Here is a 19,674-nt window from a genome sequence, read left to right as displayed (position 1 = left end):
AGAGCATTTGGAGTAGCCAAACATCACAATCCGAAGAGAACCTTTGAGCATATACCTTAAAGGGCTTATTGTCTTGTATCAAAATTTCTGTTTCAGATGAATTTTCCAAACACTCTTTTTAATGTTCTCCTAAATTTCACTAACATAATATAAAATCGGTAACATAAGCAGGAGGGTGATATTACATTCATGTTCTACCACTGGGGTCCCCATATAAGTACGTGGCTGGTCACTATAGCAATACTGAGGAATGGAAAGCTCACGCACTTGCCTTTTTTGTGGTTCTGGGGTAAAAACACACACATTTAAAAAAATTAAATCAGAGATATATCTAGGCAGCATGGAGTAAGCTGTCCGCATTTTAAACTCCTGTGGACCGCTTTGGACCAAAGGAAGCCTTTTTCCAAATCAGGAATTACTCATTTGTGAAAAGGCAGTTCCTGGGGCTAAAACAGCCTGGGAGGAGCCTAAAAATTATAACAAAAGTACTCTCTAGATAATGTAAGAGGCATTATTAGTACAGAAGAATTGAAAATTCAAATCAAACTGAGATTAGGACACAAAGTTCTCAGGCTTTGGATAGCTGGCTACCCCAAGACTATGGCAAGAGAATAATGACTAGATACGCCTTTTGCCTGATTTAGCACAATTCTTACATGCTTGTTATGGATATCAGCTATCGGATGGCCTGTTTCCAAAGAGATGGTATTTTGCTTCTAGTGTTACATATCAAACACATCCCATTGGACAGAAGAAATATTCAGCACCTTTTTGCTCTAATCTGAATATTTTATTTTTACTGAAAGCAAACTGAAAGTAGTCAGGTACTGAAAGGACAGCAGTGGAAGATAAGGGGCTTTCAGGAGCAAAGTGGGAAGATAGATATTGCAGAGCTACAGCTTTTTCATCTCACACAGTGGCAAAGCATCTATCTAGGAAAAAAATGACACACCAGAGTAGAAAGATAAGATCAATTACACAGACACTACCTGGAAAGGTAAGGAAGATCTGGAGAAAGGAACTAGTTGAACCACAACAGGGGTAAGAATTGCAAGTTTGCTAAGAATGAAAGCAGATAGGGTCAGAGTGAAAAACCAAGAAAATCAGCTTCAGGCATGTAGTGAATTGCTGAAGAAAATCTGCCAAGTTTCTATAACGATTTATAGAAACTGAAAAGGTTAGAGCAGGGGTCCTCAAACTAAGGCCCGGGGGCCGGATGCGGCCCTCCAAGGTCATTTACCCGGCCCTCGCTCAGGGTCAGCCTAAGTCTGAAATGACTTGAAAGCAAACAACAACAACAATCTTATCTCATCAGCCAAAATCAGGCCCACACTTCCCATTGAAATACTAATAAGTTTATATTTGTTAAAATTGTTCATTTTAATTATTGTATTGTTTATAAGTGGGGTTTTTTTGCACGACAAATAAGGTATGTGCAGTGTGCATAGGAATTCATGTTTTTTTTCAAATTGTAGTCCGGCCCTCCAACAGTTTGCGGGACCGTGACCTGGCCCTCTGTTTAAAAAGTTTGAGGACCCCTGGGTTAGAGTGAGGTGAAGAGTCAGAATAAAGCTGTTGGTCCAAGGAAACTGTAGCTTCCTAAAGAGGAAGAAAAAAGAAGCAGATCCTACTTTCTCCCTAAGGCCAACTTCAACATGACCTAACCTTGTGGGAGGGTGAAGGGCAGAAAGAGAGAGAAAAAGAGTGCACAAATGGTGATTATATCCAAGAAGCATCCTCTATTAAAGAAGAAGCATCCTCTATTATTGCTGGTACCAAAGCCAAAATAGTCTGGATCCATTTGCCACAGAAAGACAAAACAAGATTTTGGATTAAAAATTGGAGAATCACCATATAAACTGGTGTTATGGGCCAAAAATGTAACTTTTATAAGGGATAAGGCAAAACAAATGTGACTCTCCTCCTTTCTGCCACTACTTTACACAAGGTGGAGCCTTGTCGCTTCAGGAAATAGAAACTAAGAAGGAAGTTGTTGCAGGAAAGGAGTAAAAGAAATAGTCATCCCTTCCTCTCACTTGCAAGCTGTTTTGATAAGCAGCTCTCAGAGGCAATGAGGTCACTCTGGAGGAGGAGGAGGAGGAGGAGGAGGAGGAGGAAGAGGAGGAGGAGGAGGAAGAGGAGGAAGAGGAGGAAGAGGAGGAGGAGGAGGAGGAATAAACACTATCATTATATGCTCTGGCCATGATCCAGCAAACCACCAGAAGGAGCTCAATCACTGTGAAGAAGATAAATCAGTAAAAACATCTTGCCCAAGGCTGCCCAACAACAGAAATAATATCTTCCTGGTAAGCTCTGTTTGAGAGTGTAATAGGCTACCTCAGAGGGGGAGCCTTTATGCATGGCCATCTCTCAGGAGTGTTTTAGCTGAGTATTCCTGTCTGGAAGTAGGCTGGATAGATGGTACTTGAGAATCCTTCCATCTCAACAACTCTGGGATTCTAAAGACTCTTCCCACCACCAGTCATTCCAAAAAATCTAGCAATGCAATTCCCAGGCCTCTGGTTTACTTTTACCTGATAGCCTGATAAAATATTTTTCAATTTCAAAAGCAATATGCTGTATGTTGTTCATTTTCCATGGATATGGGGTTTGATACTTGCAAGGTGTATTTCCCCCTATTCCTGATCCCATAAATTAAACAACACAATCCCATAATGAAGAAGGACATAAAATCAAACTTCCTATCCCAAGGATATCAAATAAAAATGCTACTTGTTTTTGCATGCTGTTGTGGCTTATATTGCACCAGCCCACTCATGATTTTCATCTCACGATCACAGCATTTTGGAATGTCATCAGAGCTAACCATATAAACTGAGCAACAGTGTCTAAGATGATTTATTCATTTTGGGGCGGGGGGTGCCGCTCTTGTAGTGATGTATAAAAATGATTGGAATTCATTATATTTTCTGTACAAAAATGTGGGTAAACTTTAAACAGAACTCAAATAGTGACAGCCTACTGATTAAATTAATGTGTAGTTATCAGAGCTTGGAAACTTTCTTGGTAGCTGAGTATTATAGTCCCAAAAGGTAACTTTTCCTAAGGTTTGGTAGTAGTACTCACCTCAGGATTCATATACATTGTATAATTAATGCAGCTTGATACAATTTTAATTGTCATGACTCAATGCTATGGAACCATAGAGATGTAGTTTTATAAGGTCTATAGCCTTCTTTGCCAAGAGTGCTGGGACATTACCAAACTACAAATCCCAGGATTCCATAGCACTGATGCATGGCAGTTAATCTGGTATTAAACTGTATTAATTATACAGTGTAGATGCACCCTTAGCCTCAGTTCCTATCCTACTATGAATACACAAAGCAACAATTCTAAAGCATTCAGTCACACTACTAAAAATGCTGCCACCTATGATAATATTAGTGCTACCTCAAACTAAATGATACAATTATTTAAATAAATAAAATCTGAAAATTGCTGTAAGAACTGTATGTTTATGACTGTATACATGCCATTTCAAACATATGTATATATGTGTGCATGTGTGTGTGTATAGTGTGCATGATCCATAATATGGAGAAACATATCTTCATCCGCTACCAGTTCACAGTAATTTTCCTTTCTAAAAGAAACTTATCCCAGACAATGAATGATGAAAACAAGAGAAAGATTAAGATGCTTTGAAAGTCTAAGCAAGTGAAAGTACAGAAGTATGGTGGCCATTTTCCTTTCCTGCTTTTTAAAATTTCAAAATCAGTTTGTCACATTTCTTGCAAAAGGCATGTCATGAAGGAAGATGCCCTTTAAAAAGTTTGGGGGGAAATGTATTTGTGAGGAAAACACTGGAAAACCAAAAATTAGCTACTTTGATACAAGAATAAACATTGAAACTTTGCCCCTTCACATAATGCCTTTACAAAGTAGCAGCATCTAGTAAAAGCCTCTAGTTTTTATAATGGAAAATGCATGAGTTTGCACACTTGAGTAGCCATCTGCACCTTGTTTCTAAATGAATGCAAGTTGCCTACACTAAGTATGGGCTTGCATTTATTTAGAAACAAGGTGCAGATGGCTACTCAACTGTCCATACCCATGCATTTTCTAAAATAAAAACTAAAGGCTGTTTCACACTTAAAGCCATAAGCACAATAGTAACTCTCACACAAGCATTACATATCCTACTGGCAAGCATTCAAAGGCCATACCTTCATCTCTATGACAGTCTGAAGAGCTTTCGTCTTGGCTGGCTCAGGCTGTAGTTGAGTCCTTCTGTGCAGTTCCTGTGGAGGGACACGATAGAAGTAAGCTTGGCGACTCATCTTCCCATTATTTTGCTAATAATGCAGATCTTTTCACAGCTCACAGCAGAATTCGAACTTCACAAGCCCTACACAAGCCCAAATGCTACAGGTGCCTTGCCGTCTACAAATCCCTCTAGGATCACCACAGCCTCTATCTTCTATTACAGGCAGGGTTGCCAGCACATGCGCTATTTCTGAAACCTTTTTCAATAATTAATGTCAACTGTGACAAAAGCAGCATGTTGTCTTTGGACTAAAAGATATTACAACACAGCTGCCTCTCTGCCCAGGCACCAAGTAATAAGTCTTTCAATCATAGTACATTATAGTGCTAAATAGGAAAAAAAAAAAACAGGGAAGGAATAAATGTCATTTTAAAATCTTCTGCTGAACTTAACCACACAGTTTTCTCACTGATATTTGAAACAAGTAATTTGCAGACATTACATTCAAAACTGGCATTTTCAGAATAGTAATTACAGAGCAAATTGATGCAGAATCATCTACTGTTGGTTTGTTATCTTGGTGCATTTTTTCTTTTGTGACATGGTATTTTGGTGCTTACACTCCAAAGGCATTTACTTTGATATTAGTGCCACTAATTTCACTGAGAATGGCCTCCAAATCATCATTTTCAGAATCGGACGCTTAGGATTAGATAGCGCATTATACATGATATTTTTGCAACGTAAGTGGGTATAATTACAAAACAGGTGTAGAATACAAGGAAGTCTGAAAGACACACAGAAATTCATGAGAGCTACACTGTCGGGTTATCAGAAGGGGCTTTACCAGAACATTCCAAATGGATTGTGCATATGACAAAATCCTTATTTTTTAGGGAAAAATATTTCATAGAATCATTGTTGGAAGAGACTGCCTGACCATCTAGTCCAACCCCCTGCCATGCAGAAAAAGCCAATCAAAGCACCCCAACAGACAGCCATCCAGCCTATGTTTAAAAGCCTCCAAAGAAGGAGCCTCCACCACACCTTGTGGCAGAGAGTTCTACTGCTCAATAGTCAGGAAGTTCTTCCTAATGTGCAAAAATATTGACTGTTGTGTAACTTTTTATGGAAATTGATTTTTGGCTTCTTCACCTTTTTCCGAAAAAAAAAGATAATTTTTTTTCATGTCAGGAGCAACTTGAGAAACACTTCTGGTTTGAGAATATTGGCCATCTGCAAGGACATTGCCCAGGGGATTCTCGGATGTTTTACCATCCTGTGGGAGGCTTCCCTCATGTCCCTGCATGAGAAGCCAGAGCTGATTGGTGGGAGTTGACCCCACTCCCCGGATTCAAACCACCTGTCAGCAGTCTTGCCAGCGCAAGGGTTTAACCCATTGCACCATCGGGGGCTTCTTGGTTTGGATAAATTACCAAAGTTTAGTTCAATGAGACCCCATCCATAGCACATCCCATATCCCTTCTGGTTCGAAGTAAAGAAACAGTGGCCCTCAAGATGCTGGGTTGCAATTTCTATCACTCTTGGTTACCTCTAAGGCACTGGGACTGATAGGAGTATGTATAGCAACAAAGGGAGAGTCAAAGGTTACTCACTGCTGTTACTCACTGATTTTCTGAACAGCTAATAAGAAACTATACTGTATATAATTGATGGTCTATTTCTCAATTGCACCTCGCACATAAGGGCTAATTTACTATTATCTCTAGTAAAAGTACAGCTTGTCCTCCTGGAAATAGTAGAAGGGAAAACACTGAAACAGAATAATTTCCTGAACACGTCATTCAGTCTTCATTCTGAGCAGACAGTTTATCATTCAGCTTCAATGGCAATCTAAATATCCTGCTGGTTGTCCTAACTCTACTGTTATAAAATGGATATATTTGGCAAACTAGACATGACATCATCCATTTCTTCACTAAATGGGGGGCCAGTCTGGATGTTGGCAGCAGGAAAGGCCTCTCAGTTCTTCCCTGCCCCAACACGGATAGACACACAAACCACAGCCTTCATCCAAACAACACATCATGTCATTATTCTATATTGAAACAATCTACAAATGCAATCACTTTCCAACATAGCTAATGCAATTGTTGAGAGGAAATTTTCACTGGGAATTTGACATGGGTTAAAAACAAATTTTGCAGTTTAACCTCACCTCAACTGTTGAGAACAAGTGTACAATTGCCCTAACATGATTAACTTTAGAAATAAACAAAAACACACCAGACACTTCATATCCTTGGTAGTACATCTAGATTGATAATAGGAGGGGATCTAATACCCAAAGATTATTAAATTGATGGTGACAACAACAACCTTTTTGGTTGAATAGGCCATATTCAGAGTTTATGGTGCTAATCCGGGTGTCAACATGCCAGAAAATACAGCTATGTGCCACATGGTCAGCCAGTATGCCATTTAGCTAGTATGGATATGGAACCATATCACACAATTTGCTCCAGATTTCTCACTAGATTGGAGTTGGACCTGAGTCACAAATGTCTCGGTTCAATAGAATAAACATTGAAACTGATGCTATCTACAACCGTATCAAGCACATCTTTCATTACACATTTCAGTTACATAGCTGGCAATAAATGCCGCCTTAATATAGAATAATGTCCGATCACCATCTCCCAAAGCAGTTACTATACTTCCAACTCATGAATGGAAAATGGAATGTTGGAGGACAGGAAAAGAGATTTAAAGATCAGCTTAAAGCTAACTTTTAAAACTGTGGCATAGACACTGAGAACTGAGAAGCCCTGGCTCTTGAGCGTTCTAACTGTGCTGTGGAATTCGAAGAGGCACGAATGGAGGGCGAAAGGGAGAAATGTGCCAAGAGGAAGGTGCGTCAAGCCAACCCTGACTGGGACCACCTTCCACCTGGAAACCGATGCCCTCACTGTGGAAGAACACACAGATCAAGAATAGTGCTCCACAGTCACCTACGTACCCACCACCAAGACACTACACTTGGAAAGCCATCATACTCGGAGAACAAGGGATCGCCTAAGTAAGTAAGTATAGAATAATGTGAACTGAAACCAACTTCCATCTATTGTGACTTCACTCAGTACAGCCCCATTGTAGGACAGTCTGTAGATCCTTCTGATTGCAATATTATCAGATTTCAACACAGAGCTGAGTTTTTCTTTATGGGAGTAACTGTTGCAAAGCAGTTGCAATCTTTTTGGGGGGAAAAATGTCATTACCTGCAATGTCAAAACTTGTATAAGCACTCAACTTGAGAAGCACTCCCACACTACCATTCTCAAGGATGTACATAAGATGGATGAAACCTTAAATCTGTTTCCATGGTTATTTTCTCAGCTCCATGGCAACAATGAAGCATCTTTAACCATGCCTTATTCCTAATGGGTTTTGCTGATTGTCCTGGAGAATATATTTTTTTAAAAAATCAAAATTTAATTTTGAAAGATTTTCAAAGCTGGTTGGAGCACTGAAGTTAATGTAAAGACACTCTTTTCAGTTAAGTCTCTGAGGGACTTGTTAGATTAAATATATGGCTGCATTTCATTAGTCCAATTTTGTCTTTTCTTTCCAAATAACAGCCATTAGAACAATAGAGATAAGATGTGGAATCGTAACACATTAAGACAGGGATTTATTTGTAGCTATTGATATCTCAGCTTGCGTATGTTTGTGCTCAAAAAAACTCAAAAAGTAGTCGGTCAATTGATTTGTTATTTCGACACAATGTAACATTCCAATACACGTGTGTTTTAACAGTAAAATGAAATTGAAACACAATGTTGCATTCAAATACATGCGTGTATTTAGAGTAAAACTAGCAGTTCGGGAATAAACAAAGTGGAATCTGTGATGCGCAAAGCAACCACTCATAGCCTAGCTTTCATTTTACCACAGCAGTATAAGAAATGAAAACTGAGCACAAGCAACCAATCGCTACGTAGCTTTCCTTTTACCTCAGCAGTAAAAGAAATAACAACCTATGACTATCAACGAAGTGCAGGGATAATCTTTGCAAATGTGAGATTTGTATTTAGAAAACAATTGCTTCCCTCTATATGTCGCATGCTCAAGAGTCGGTAAAACGTCAGATCTTAATGTTTATGCAGAAAATGGACAAACCAAAAATGTAGTCAATGCACTCGGTTTACAATAAAAAATGATTTCTGTAAGAAAACCTCTTTTTATTTTCTTTCCTTTCATTCCACATAGACACAGTAATGTAAGGCAGGGTATTCATTTGAATGATGTGATTTCTCGGTGAATCTATGTTTGCAACAATACTTTTATTTACTATCTCTTTCATTTCATATCAGAATGAGAAATACCAACCCATCATAGAGCAGCTGACATTACACCTCAGCAGTATAAGAAATGAAAGCTCAGCAGTGATTGGTTATTATTGACATACCACTCATTCCGACCGACATGGCATTCCAGTACTAATGACTTCAATTTCCAATACACTTTGCATTCACTATGACTATCTATAAAGTACAGGGGTAATATTGGCAAGTATGTGGTTTGAATTTAGAAAACACTTGCTTTTCTCACAGGCACTTATACGTCACATACTCAAGAGTCGGTGAGTAAACCATCAGATCTTTATGTTTATGTAGAAACCAGATAAACCAAAAATGTAGTCAATCTACTAACTTTTCAATTAAAAAAATGATTTCTGTAAAAAAAATCTTTTTCTTTCCTATCCTTCCATTCCACACTGACACAGCAACACAAGGCAGGGTATTGTATTGAATGGTGTGTTTTCTCTGTGAATTTATGTTCGCAACAATACTTTTATTTGCTATCTCATTCATTTCATACCAGACTGAGCCACAGCAAAGCATGGTCAGATTTGGCTTATACACACACACATATGAAAAAAGCTTTCATTGAAAGAAACTACTGGGACTATCAGTTTCAGGCAGCATTGTTATAGGTATTATGTGGTGGTATTAATCAAGCATTCCCTTCTCATCATGGTCTTGAGAGGTCCAAGAGCTTTTGCTCAAATCACAATTTAAGCATTTCAAATGCAATCATAGATTGAACAATATATCTAGTTTTGATGCCCTAATTGGCCCCAATCCTAAATGTTTTTATATCTGAGTGAGCATGAAATAGATTGTGCTGTTAACTTAGCAAAAGATTTAAAACTCTTAGATAGAATTGCTTTCAGTGCTCTAATTTTGAAAGTATACAGAATTGTCTTGTTGAAACCAACTGGTCTTGAAACCAAATGGATTTTCCCTCAAGTGTGCATCCCAACCGAGTGCCTGAAGTCCAAATCAGATATATGCTAAAATACAGAGAATTAAGAAGAGGAATTTACTGCCATTTCTATTTTTAAAAAAACCCACACATTTAAAGTAGTATCAAAATTGACCCTAAAGTGAGAGCCAAATCATCTTGGAAGGAACAAATTACACTTAAGGTGTTAACTGTAATTCTTTTTTTCTCCCAATAATGAGAACAGAAATATGTTGTATTATAACTCTAACATAAAAAGTGAAAACTTCATTCCTTTTGCAGTGCAATTGCTGCAATGCTTTTTTCAATACACACACACATATTTGTTAAATACTGGGCAATGAGCATGATTTCCCTAAATAGTGGAAGGCACTGGAAGAGGACAATTACCTGGTCCTCATTTATGTGAATGAGAAGACACTAAAGTGAGAGGGATAGAATAACGAGACACATTTATTTCTATCTTCCTATACAATTTGTGGCCATGCTGAAAGCAGCTTCAATTTTATTACCAGAACATGATAAGAGTGGCAAATCTGTGTATAGTGTTAAAATGGCTAAAATGTTTTAGTTCAGTATAGTACAGTTTTTTTAAGGCAGCAAAAAGTACTTTCCTGGATATCTTTCAGAGAGGAACTTTCCAAGCTAAGCTGAATGGACTGAGACTGTTTAAACAACAGTGTGCAATGTCTTCAAAACAACTGACAGTTGCTTTGTGTTACAGCAAGGAAGGTTGAAAGCTGGCCATTCAAAGAGAAATCTTGCCAGGATCTCATCAACAAATATTAGAGTAAATTTTAAAACTGAACAGCTCCCAAAGGGCATTTTGAGTGAATTGGCACATGAACTGAATGTCATACATCACCCATGGAAACAAGCCAGTGTTTCCACCCCTTTTGTCAAAGACGTACAGATTCCCAGAGATGAGTATTCCTAGATATCTATCATAATATGCAGCCTTGCCTCATAATACTTTTCTTTTTTGCAGCATAAATCAAACTTACTTAAAAGCTTTTCTTTCTTATTCCTTCTGGTAAAATTCAACAGACAATGGAATTCTGGAGAAGATCAGAAAATGACTTGCAGTTTATTATTCTGTGTAGGTAACCCTTCCAATCAGATCCTAACGTTTATGAGCTCCCACAAGGTATACATTGTTCTGCGCAAAGCTCATTCTGCAGAAGTTCTTTCCTTCAAATTACAACACATTTGTGGTGTCACTTTTTTGTGTGAAAGTATTCCTTTCACAGTCCTCTAAAGGATATTTGAGTTAAACTTTAAGGTAAATCTTCTTCCTCCTCCTCCTCCTCCTCCTCCTCCTCTTCTTCTTCCTCTTCACTTAAACTTTAACGTAAATTTTATGAAATGGCTATAAGTTATTTATCATTTTTTAAATTTTATTGTATACAACTGGCAAGCAAAAACAAAAATTACAATAACTAACAAAACATATACATTACAGCATCCTAACACCCCCCCCCCCCCGTGAACCCACTACCTATGACTCCGGACACTACTCACTGTGAATATTATATCTAATAAGAATGGCTATAATTTGATACTGGAGTCCTCTATCTTTCATTTTAATATGTAAATGAACTTGCATAGATGTACTTGGGTCATTTCTTTTCCATATGAAAATCATTGACAGTGTTTTGATGCTGAAAGATTTTCTGTTATTAAGAATAAGATGATACCACCTTTCTTGCAAAACAGGCCTCCACATCAGCACTAGAAATTAAGATTGGCATACTAAGGAGGTTGACTTGCTGGAAAGCTTTATCTAAAAGTCTTTCCTTTTTCATGTCTGATTTGCAGTATTTGTACTGAAAAATATTGCAGCATATATTTTATAGCCAGTATGCCAAGAAATCTGCTTCATATATTTGGCAAGTCTGGTACAGTTGGGATTTCAGTATTTAGAGTTGACTACTGAAGGCTTTTGACAAACACCAGAACATTAGCACTTGGGTGACTATCCGGTGGAAAACACTAAGTTCTATATCCTGTTGTTAGCCCTGACTAGAGTATATCCACACAATCAATGAGTTTTATCAATATGTTGACTAATCATTCATCATTCAATAACGAATGGAAAAGGTCTATTATACTTGGATGCCAGCCTGTATCTGAAGTTACTGCTGTGTGGGTTGCAGCTCTTTCTTCTTATCTCCCAATCTGAATTTTACCTATATTATAATGAATTGCTGTTGCAAGCCAGGAGTCAAACTAAGAATGTTTTATGGGTTCTTCTTCAAGTGGCAAAGAAACATCTGATTGGCATATCACATAGTTTTTCTCAACACACAATTTGTATTTTGTCCCACTTTGTTTTACAATTCATTATTTTAAGGTAACCAATAGAGGTGGAAGGAATATTCATATTTATTCATTCACAGAAAACCCTATTAGGAATAAAAACAGATTAGCAAGAAAGTTTCCCAGTTTTCTCCTGGTACTGAAACATCTTGGAAGTGTTGAAGACAAATTATTCTGTGGAGAAAACATGCAGAGCTAAGTGCAAGAATAGTTCTTTGTCCAAAAAAATTGGGTGAGGCCCCACAAAAATATATATCTCTGCAGAATAATTCTTCTGTAGCACTTTGTCACATTTAGTTGTTGTTATTATATGCCTTCAAATCATTTTAGACCACCCTAAGGCAAACATATCATGGGGTTTTCTTAAGTAGTTTTGCCCAAAAGAAAGTTGCCTTTGCCTTTTTTTTCAGGCTCAGGACTCTATCGCACAGCCAGAAAAAAATTGGGAGAAAGCTTCCTTAAAAGCAGGGATCCAACTTATCCCAGCAAGGTTAGCTGTCCCACAGCATTTCCCCATCTTCTTCTGGCTGTACTCCAATTCCTACTGCTTTTTTCAGTCAGGAGTTGGGGAACATTCGACTCCTGAAAATGGACTCCTCTCTCCATCTTGACACACTGGCAAGACGGATTTCCACAGGTAGCAACCAGAAGTGGCTGTGCATTGTGGGAGACCTCTGTTGGAATCAGTTTTGCTAGCATATGGAAATAGTATGAAAATGGAGGAAATTGGAGTGGGAGAAGGTCCTAAGAAAGTGTGATTTATACAAACTCATCCAGTGGGTTTCCATGGCTGAGCAGAATTCAAATTCTGATCTCCAAAATCATCATCAAGAATAAAAGACACAACATTTCTGCCACTTATGAAAACTAACCAGGCTTGGTCTTCACCTTTCTTTCTACCCTTGAAGTAGAGTGCACAAAAGTGCACAAAGATATGACAACGTATTTTCCTTTCAAATGCATCTTTTGATAACTTTTCCAGAATAGTTCAAATTCAATTTTCTGCTTATTATCAACAGTGGTAAGCATATTAAAATGCAGCATATTGGTGGCAATGTAATCACAGTTCAACAGCTCCACACAATAGACAACTTTTATCGTGTCAATGAAACATAAATCTGTATTTCTGGCTGAGTTCAAAATATGGAACTAAATGTATTTTAAAAATATGCTCAATAACTTTCCCCCAAAATGTCCCCTTAGTAGTGAAACATGTTCAAATAAAAACACAATTACAAAGAATGGTGAAAAGTACAAATTCTCCTTGGAAAATTCTAATTATAGTTGCAGAAATGCCACATTGTCCTAGACATCTCAAATAGAAGCAAACAAAAAATTGGCTCCTGATCAATGCTCACCCACAGACAGCTGGGAAAATAGATAATACTGATTCAGATCTGCACAAGACAAGAACGGATTCAAGTACTGTAGCCTAAGCATACCCTTTAGAGTGAAATGCTTCCCAAAAATCTTGTGCCCTCTGACTTTATTTCTATCTCTGGCCAAGTCTTCAAAGTATGTGAAGCTTATCTGTTCAAGTACGCATTACATGATATTTTCCACTTAAGATGAAAGTCAAAACACTTAACATATTCACTTGTGCTACAGTAAGCATGAAAATTTTAAGTTGAAAGCTCTCTCTCATTGCACGAACCTTGAAAGCACTGAAGACATTGCAGAGGCTTGCATTTTATCCTTATCCTCATTTAAAAATTAGCCCCATGCACATTTTACCTCAGTGTATCAATTATACACTGGAACAGGAAAGCATCCAGGTAAAATTACCCCTATCACTTGCTTCAACTGTAGTTGGTGAACCACAGAAATGTCCAAAATTGTATCCCTGTGGTTAGGCAGCTAGAGAAAGGGGAAGGAGATAAGATTTCAGGTGGCAGTTCCTGTTTTGGGGATCTTTTAATTTTTAATCCCAAATAGAATGAAGAATAACACTTCATAAGGACAGATGAGGGAACCTGTCTTCCCTTCCCATACAAACCTGAATAAAATGTCAGGTGCCGTCTTTCTCCCAGTAGAAAGTGAGAGGAGACGTACACGAAGTACCAACAAGAACAGAACTTTGCAATTCTCTGTAATGAAAGAATGGTAGCAGCTGAAAGTTTGAGTTTCAAAGGGAAGGGAGGGCAGATACTTTATGGGAGGGGTACAGTAACTCATCCTGCATCTTAATCTATTGGGAATTAAAGTCACAAGAACCCTGTCCTGTATTGAAATCTGGCAACCCTGTCTGTACACAAAGAGGGGAGTGGGGTATCAAGCTCCAAAGCTTTCATCTGAAAACTAATAGCTCATTGATAGGATGACCAAGACCATTTTAAAACTCATCCCATATCCTTGTTAATGAATTAAATTTTCATTTCCATTGTACTGTTAATCCAATCACCAAGTTTTATATTCTTTTCAAGGTTTATCCATGAATCAGCAATCTGGCCTGTTTGTAAGAGTCACTAGTCTTCTAATAATTCATCTGCGAGATTCAAACTCTTTAGAAATTATTATAGTAAGATCTTTTTTACACAAAAAAGAGAAAACGGTGCATTTACATAACATTTCAAACAAGTGTGCACTAACAGCACAGTAGGGCACAGTAGGGCAGTTCATTAATATTCTATTATCAACTCAGCATCCCCTAATTTTATAAGAACAATTTTACAAAGAAAGTGCAAACTGAACAGGTTGCATAGTTAATGCCACTTGATTGGATGCATTATTACTTACACAGAAGAGCACTGAATTGTTTAAGCAGCATATCTTAGTTGGGTTTTTTCATGGGGCTCATTAAAAACTTAACAGTATCAGCCACAATTGTCACCTTAAGTCAGGGTTCAATGGGGTTCAAGAAACAGAGATGACCAGAGCTCTCCTGTATGAATTGAACTAATGGACGAGAGCTTTTGACATTTTACTTATCTGATTGTTAAATAGTGTTAGTTTACTACTGGATATTAACTAATTCAGCAAAACAAAAATTCTAGCCTAGAATTTGAATGCACAAGGCTACCTTCTACTCCTAAACACAACACTATGAAAAGGAATGGGCTTAATCAATTGTCAATCTATTTTAAAAGCAAAAAGATGACAATAATAACATGAATAAGAATAAGAAAGCATAAGAAAGAAGATATAAGGAAAGTAGTTGCTCTTCAAGTGAACTGACAGAGAAAGGGGATGTAAAGAAGAGATTATTAAGTTTATAAGAATTATGAAAAGTATACACAACACTATGAAGTAGATTGAATTCAATATGTGGGGTTTTTTCTTTCATGTGCTTTTCAGTTTTTACCTTTATATCTGAAATTTTCTTCTAACATGTATATGGAAAAAGGAAAGGGAGTACATTACTACTTAGATTCCTATACCACAGAGCAACAACAAAGGGAATCCAAAAGCAGCAGTAAAAAGTCAAAACAAGGCCAAAAAACTCCACAGCTGTAGTAGTACTAGGTAACTGCCAATGTATTTATTTTTAATAAGAGAATGCAGTATTCCAGATTTAATTTGAAGCAAAGAAGTCCTAAGCAACCGCTTAGACATTTTGGGAGGGAACCAAGAATTTTGTTTAGTAAAAATTGTGCTCAAAACCTATGAAGAATCATATAATTGTTGCAGTATCTGTCTTACCAAAAACTAACACCCTAAACATATAGCCAAAATAGCGGATGCAGAGGGAGAAGCCAAACCCCAAGAGAGCTTTGCATTGATGCTTGAGGAATTCCTTGTCTGTGAATTGTAATATGCATTGGCTCCATTTATACCTCCTGGCTTAATGTGTGGGTTGTAACACTGTTTTCTTATGGATTTTGAAACTCTATGGATTTTGCAATGTTGTTTGCAGTTCTAAATGAAAAATAAAAAAAAATCAAATGTCATACTGGATATTTTATGACAAAATGCAAAACTGCAGACTTCTTAAAAAATCTTAAGTATGTGGTGTTGTTTAGTTTTGGTTCCCTTGAATTGTGGATGAATTGAGAAGTAAAACAGAATTTTAATGAACACATATGAAACGAACGCAAAAATGTATATGGAGTAGACCTTTGCCTAGGAGCTTAGTTTGTGACTCAACCCACTCAGCTATGTTTATGAACCTAAGGGCTTCAATGCTCAGGATCCTCCTGATGCTAAAAGGCTTTTATATGGAGCTATAGCACAGGATTATAATACCAGATGTCCCAGGCTTAATGCTTGGTTCCTGGTCTGATGAGCTAAAGATAAGAGCTAAGAAAATAGAAAAAAAGAGGAAGATAGTACCCAATGTCTTATAGCCCAAAGGAAGTGCCACATGAGCTCATGAACTCATTCTCCTAGCGGCGTGCCCCTGAGGTACATTATCCAGCCTTCTCCATCTGATCTAGACATCTCTCCCCTGCACAAATTTGGTTGCTTGCCAGACATTGCTGGCTATTTTCCCAGTGGATATTATTCTCATTCTCACTCTCCCTTCTCCCCGCTTCCGAGCATTACGCACACTAGCAAATGGGCATTACAAACAAACTTCACCAACAAAAACAGATCCAGCCCTGTCATTACACAGAATGATTTGGGTTATCTCTGATGGGGTAGCAGCATTTACATTATTTGATTTATTATTGTTTCATTTTATTACCACAAATGAGAAAAGATTCCTAATTTATATGTCTGCCTTGGAACAATTTTGGTGCTCTTTTTCAAGCAGAAAAATGTTTCAAGCAAGTCCTGAAAATGGACCACCAATAATACTGTGGCACTATGTGTTTAAGTGCAGGCTAAGGTCTTTAGGCACTGCACCCAGTGTGCCGATCACCACTAGGACCACCCTTACTGGATTGCTCCAGAGTCTTTGCAGTTCGATCTTTAAATCCTCATATCGTGTCAGCTTTTCCAGTTGTTTCTCTTCAATCCTGCTGTCACCAAAGATTGCAACATCAACGATCCATAATTTGTTTTTTATATTATTATTGTTGTTGTTGTTGTTGTTGTTGTTGTTTTAAAAAGCAGGCATACAGCTGAAACAGACACATCTCTTTTTAATCAAGATCTCTTGTGGAGTAGGTTCTGACATAAAATACAGATTAATATGTCTGTTAACCTTTTTTTTCTTTTTCAGGACCTATAAAGGTGCACAAACACAACTGAGGAACAAGTTGCAGCCCTCCCCATCACCAAAATCTTACAGTTATACCTGCTAGATTCCCATCAGTCATGTACTTTTCAGACACAGAGCACTACATAGCACAACTCTGGCAGGTCAGTTTTCTACTGGTTGTTGCTATTGCTGCCTTGCTTACTTGTGCTCCTGGTCTCTTTGTATATGGTATACAAATGTTGCCTGCAAGGAAACGTTGAGGAAGTAAAGTAATGAATAATGCTTAGCTGTTAGAGATGATATAATCACTAACTAAGGGCCTCATTCGTAGTATGTTAGGTGTATGAAGCAGGAAACTGTCATAAAGCCAGGTGTTCCTGCATTCCACCTTCCCACTCACCCATTGCCAGAGCCACTGGTGTTTATCTTGTTAAGGAGAAAGAACAAGAAGATAAATGCTCTATTTGCTCCTCCCTTTCAGGATGCTACACTGATATTCTGTCTGCAGGCTCTATTTGTTCTGCTCCTGGCTCTGCTCCTGCAAAGAGGAATGAGTCAGGGGTGTTTTGTTAGCTGAATATCTGAATCCAAAATCTTAAAGAAAAGCATCTGTGATGGTTCGAGGACTATTTCCCATTCCCACTTCACTTTTAATCCTTGTTGTCTGTTGCTTGTGGTAACGGGTTTCCCAAGTACTCATTTTACTGATGTTTATCACTGAAGCATTTCACCTTACATCCTCAGGGTTTTAGAAGAATAAGGACAGTGCGCTATTCCTTACATAATGATGGATGTGATGTGTTCACTTTTAGGGAGTTATACTTCCCTGGTACTGTGGTGTAATCAGCTACTGAAGTTGCATGAGTTACCTATTCCAGGCACGGGAGCTCCGGGGGAGGAGAACCCCAAAGAGATGATGGCGGGTGAGGTGCACCAGCCAGCACAACCTCCCTGCCCAGTAAGTCAGGCAGGGCATTTCCAATGTAGCAAATGGACATCATTCGCTGGGGACAAGAGACAGGGCCTTCTCTGTGGTGGCCCCTCGGCTGTGGAACTCCCTCCCTAATGAGGTCAGATCTGCCCCCTCCCTCCTTACCTTCCAGAAGAAACTTAAACCCTGGCTATGGGATCAAGCATTTGCAGAATAAACTGATTTACTGGTGAAGACAGGATTTGATTTGACTGCAATGGATTGATTCAGGATGATGATTTTAACTTGGCAAACTTTTTAATGTATATTTATAATTGTTTAATGTATTTAACTGTATTTTATGCTATGTTTTATTGTGTCGGCACTGAAAAGTGGCCTGTTCTGAAGCTGTTCTGTGTCTCTCTTTGAAGGTTGAGAAGGATGGGGCAGAAATGTTCTAAATAAATAAAATAAATAAAATCATGGTTTTGCATCTGGTATCTTCAGGGGAACAACTACTTACTGGCATGGAAGTCAGAACCAATTTTCTCTCTACCAAGCTGGCCCCCTTTCTGATCTTATTCCACTGTAGCCCTACTTTTCTCATCCCCCCCACATCCCTCAGCAACAGTAGCTATGATACCTTAATAAGAAATTGGTTTGATTGCCAAATCATTTTTACTCTCATGGGGTTCCTTCTAATGTTCATTCAAAATCCACCCTCCCTACTCCTCTCTGTGGCAGCCCTTGAGATATTGAAGGACTACAATCATGTCCCTGCTCAGTCCTTATCATTCTTATTGTGTTTCTATGAACCTGCTCCAACATGTCTATATCTTTCCCAAAGGGAGACCCACAGAATTGAATAAAGTACTCAAGATGAGTCCTGGCCTTGGAAACTTGGAAACTAGGCTTTTATTAATGCAAGCTAAAATAAAATTCACTTTCTATGTTGCAGCATCACATCAATGGTTCATGTTCAACATGATCATAAGTAATCCCGAGTTTTTTCCTCACTTGTAATACTCCTGAATCATATATCCTGCATACTATACATGTGCATTTGGGTTATGTGTCCTAAATGTAGAATTCTGCATTTGTCTCTATTGAATTTCATTTTATTAACTTGTGTTCACTTTTCCAGTTTATTTGGGTTCTTTTAAATACTGTTAATATATTCCAATGCATTTGCTAGTTCTCCGCCCCACTTTTAGGTCATCTGCTAACTTGATAAGTATTCATCTAAAACATTGATTTTTTAAAAATCCAAATGCAGTTTATTTTGCACTTGAACAAACCCACTGCTAAAGATCACTCAAAAGCCAGATCAGTACTATAAATAAAAATTTAGCTCATATGAAGTTGAATAGCTATTATTCATTCAGTGGCTGAAGGATGGAGTGGGCTGCAGATGGGAATAATGGACCAAGTTCATTGCTTCCTTCAGCAATGATAGGACACTCAGAATAGATCAAGGAAAGTAATACTTCAGTTCATGCATTATTAAACTGGGGAATTTGCTACTACACAATATAGTCGTGGTTGCCAATTTGGATGGTTTTAAAGGGGAACTGGTTAAACTGGCAAAGGATTTGGCTATCAAAAGCTAATTGTTATAATGACTACACAAGATGCAGTGCAATTCTGCGTATCAGTTGCTAAGAGGCAGCTCTTGACTTACATTTGGCTGGCAGACTTCCCAAAGGCAAGTGAGAACATCTAGTTTCATCTAGAACGGCCATTCTTGTATTCTTAATAGTAATGAAATATTAAGCAATATGAAAATTGAAGCCACATTTGCTTTCAAAATTCACAGGTCATTACACTTATTGCTGAATATTTTCAAAGGTGGCACTGAAATTC

General features: G+C 38.0%; 1 protein-coding gene across 18 annotated transcripts in view; it reads right to left on the bottom strand.

The window, feature by feature from the left end:
- Positions 1-19,674, bottom strand: part of ERC2 (ELKS/RAB6-interacting/CAST family member 2) — a 691,106-nt gene that overhangs the window by 502,064 nt on the left and 169,368 nt on the right. For all 18 annotated transcript variants that reach the window (XM_067463537.1, XM_067463536.1, XM_067463539.1 and 15 more), the window contains one exon: positions 4,191-4,265. In XM_067463537.1, the coding sequence (XP_067319638.1) occupies positions 4,191-4,265 (75 nt within the window). The remainder of the gene's footprint in view (positions 1-4,190; positions 4,266-19,674) is intronic.

Source organism: Anolis sagrei, chromosome 2 (assembly GCF_037176765.1).
Source record: "Anolis sagrei isolate rAnoSag1 chromosome 2, rAnoSag1.mat, whole genome shotgun sequence".
Lineage (NCBI taxonomy): Eukaryota > Metazoa > Chordata > Lepidosauria > Squamata > Dactyloidae > Anolis > Anolis sagrei.
Note: the sequence above shows the minus strand (reverse complement) of the source record. Positions and strands in the feature narration are given on the sequence as shown.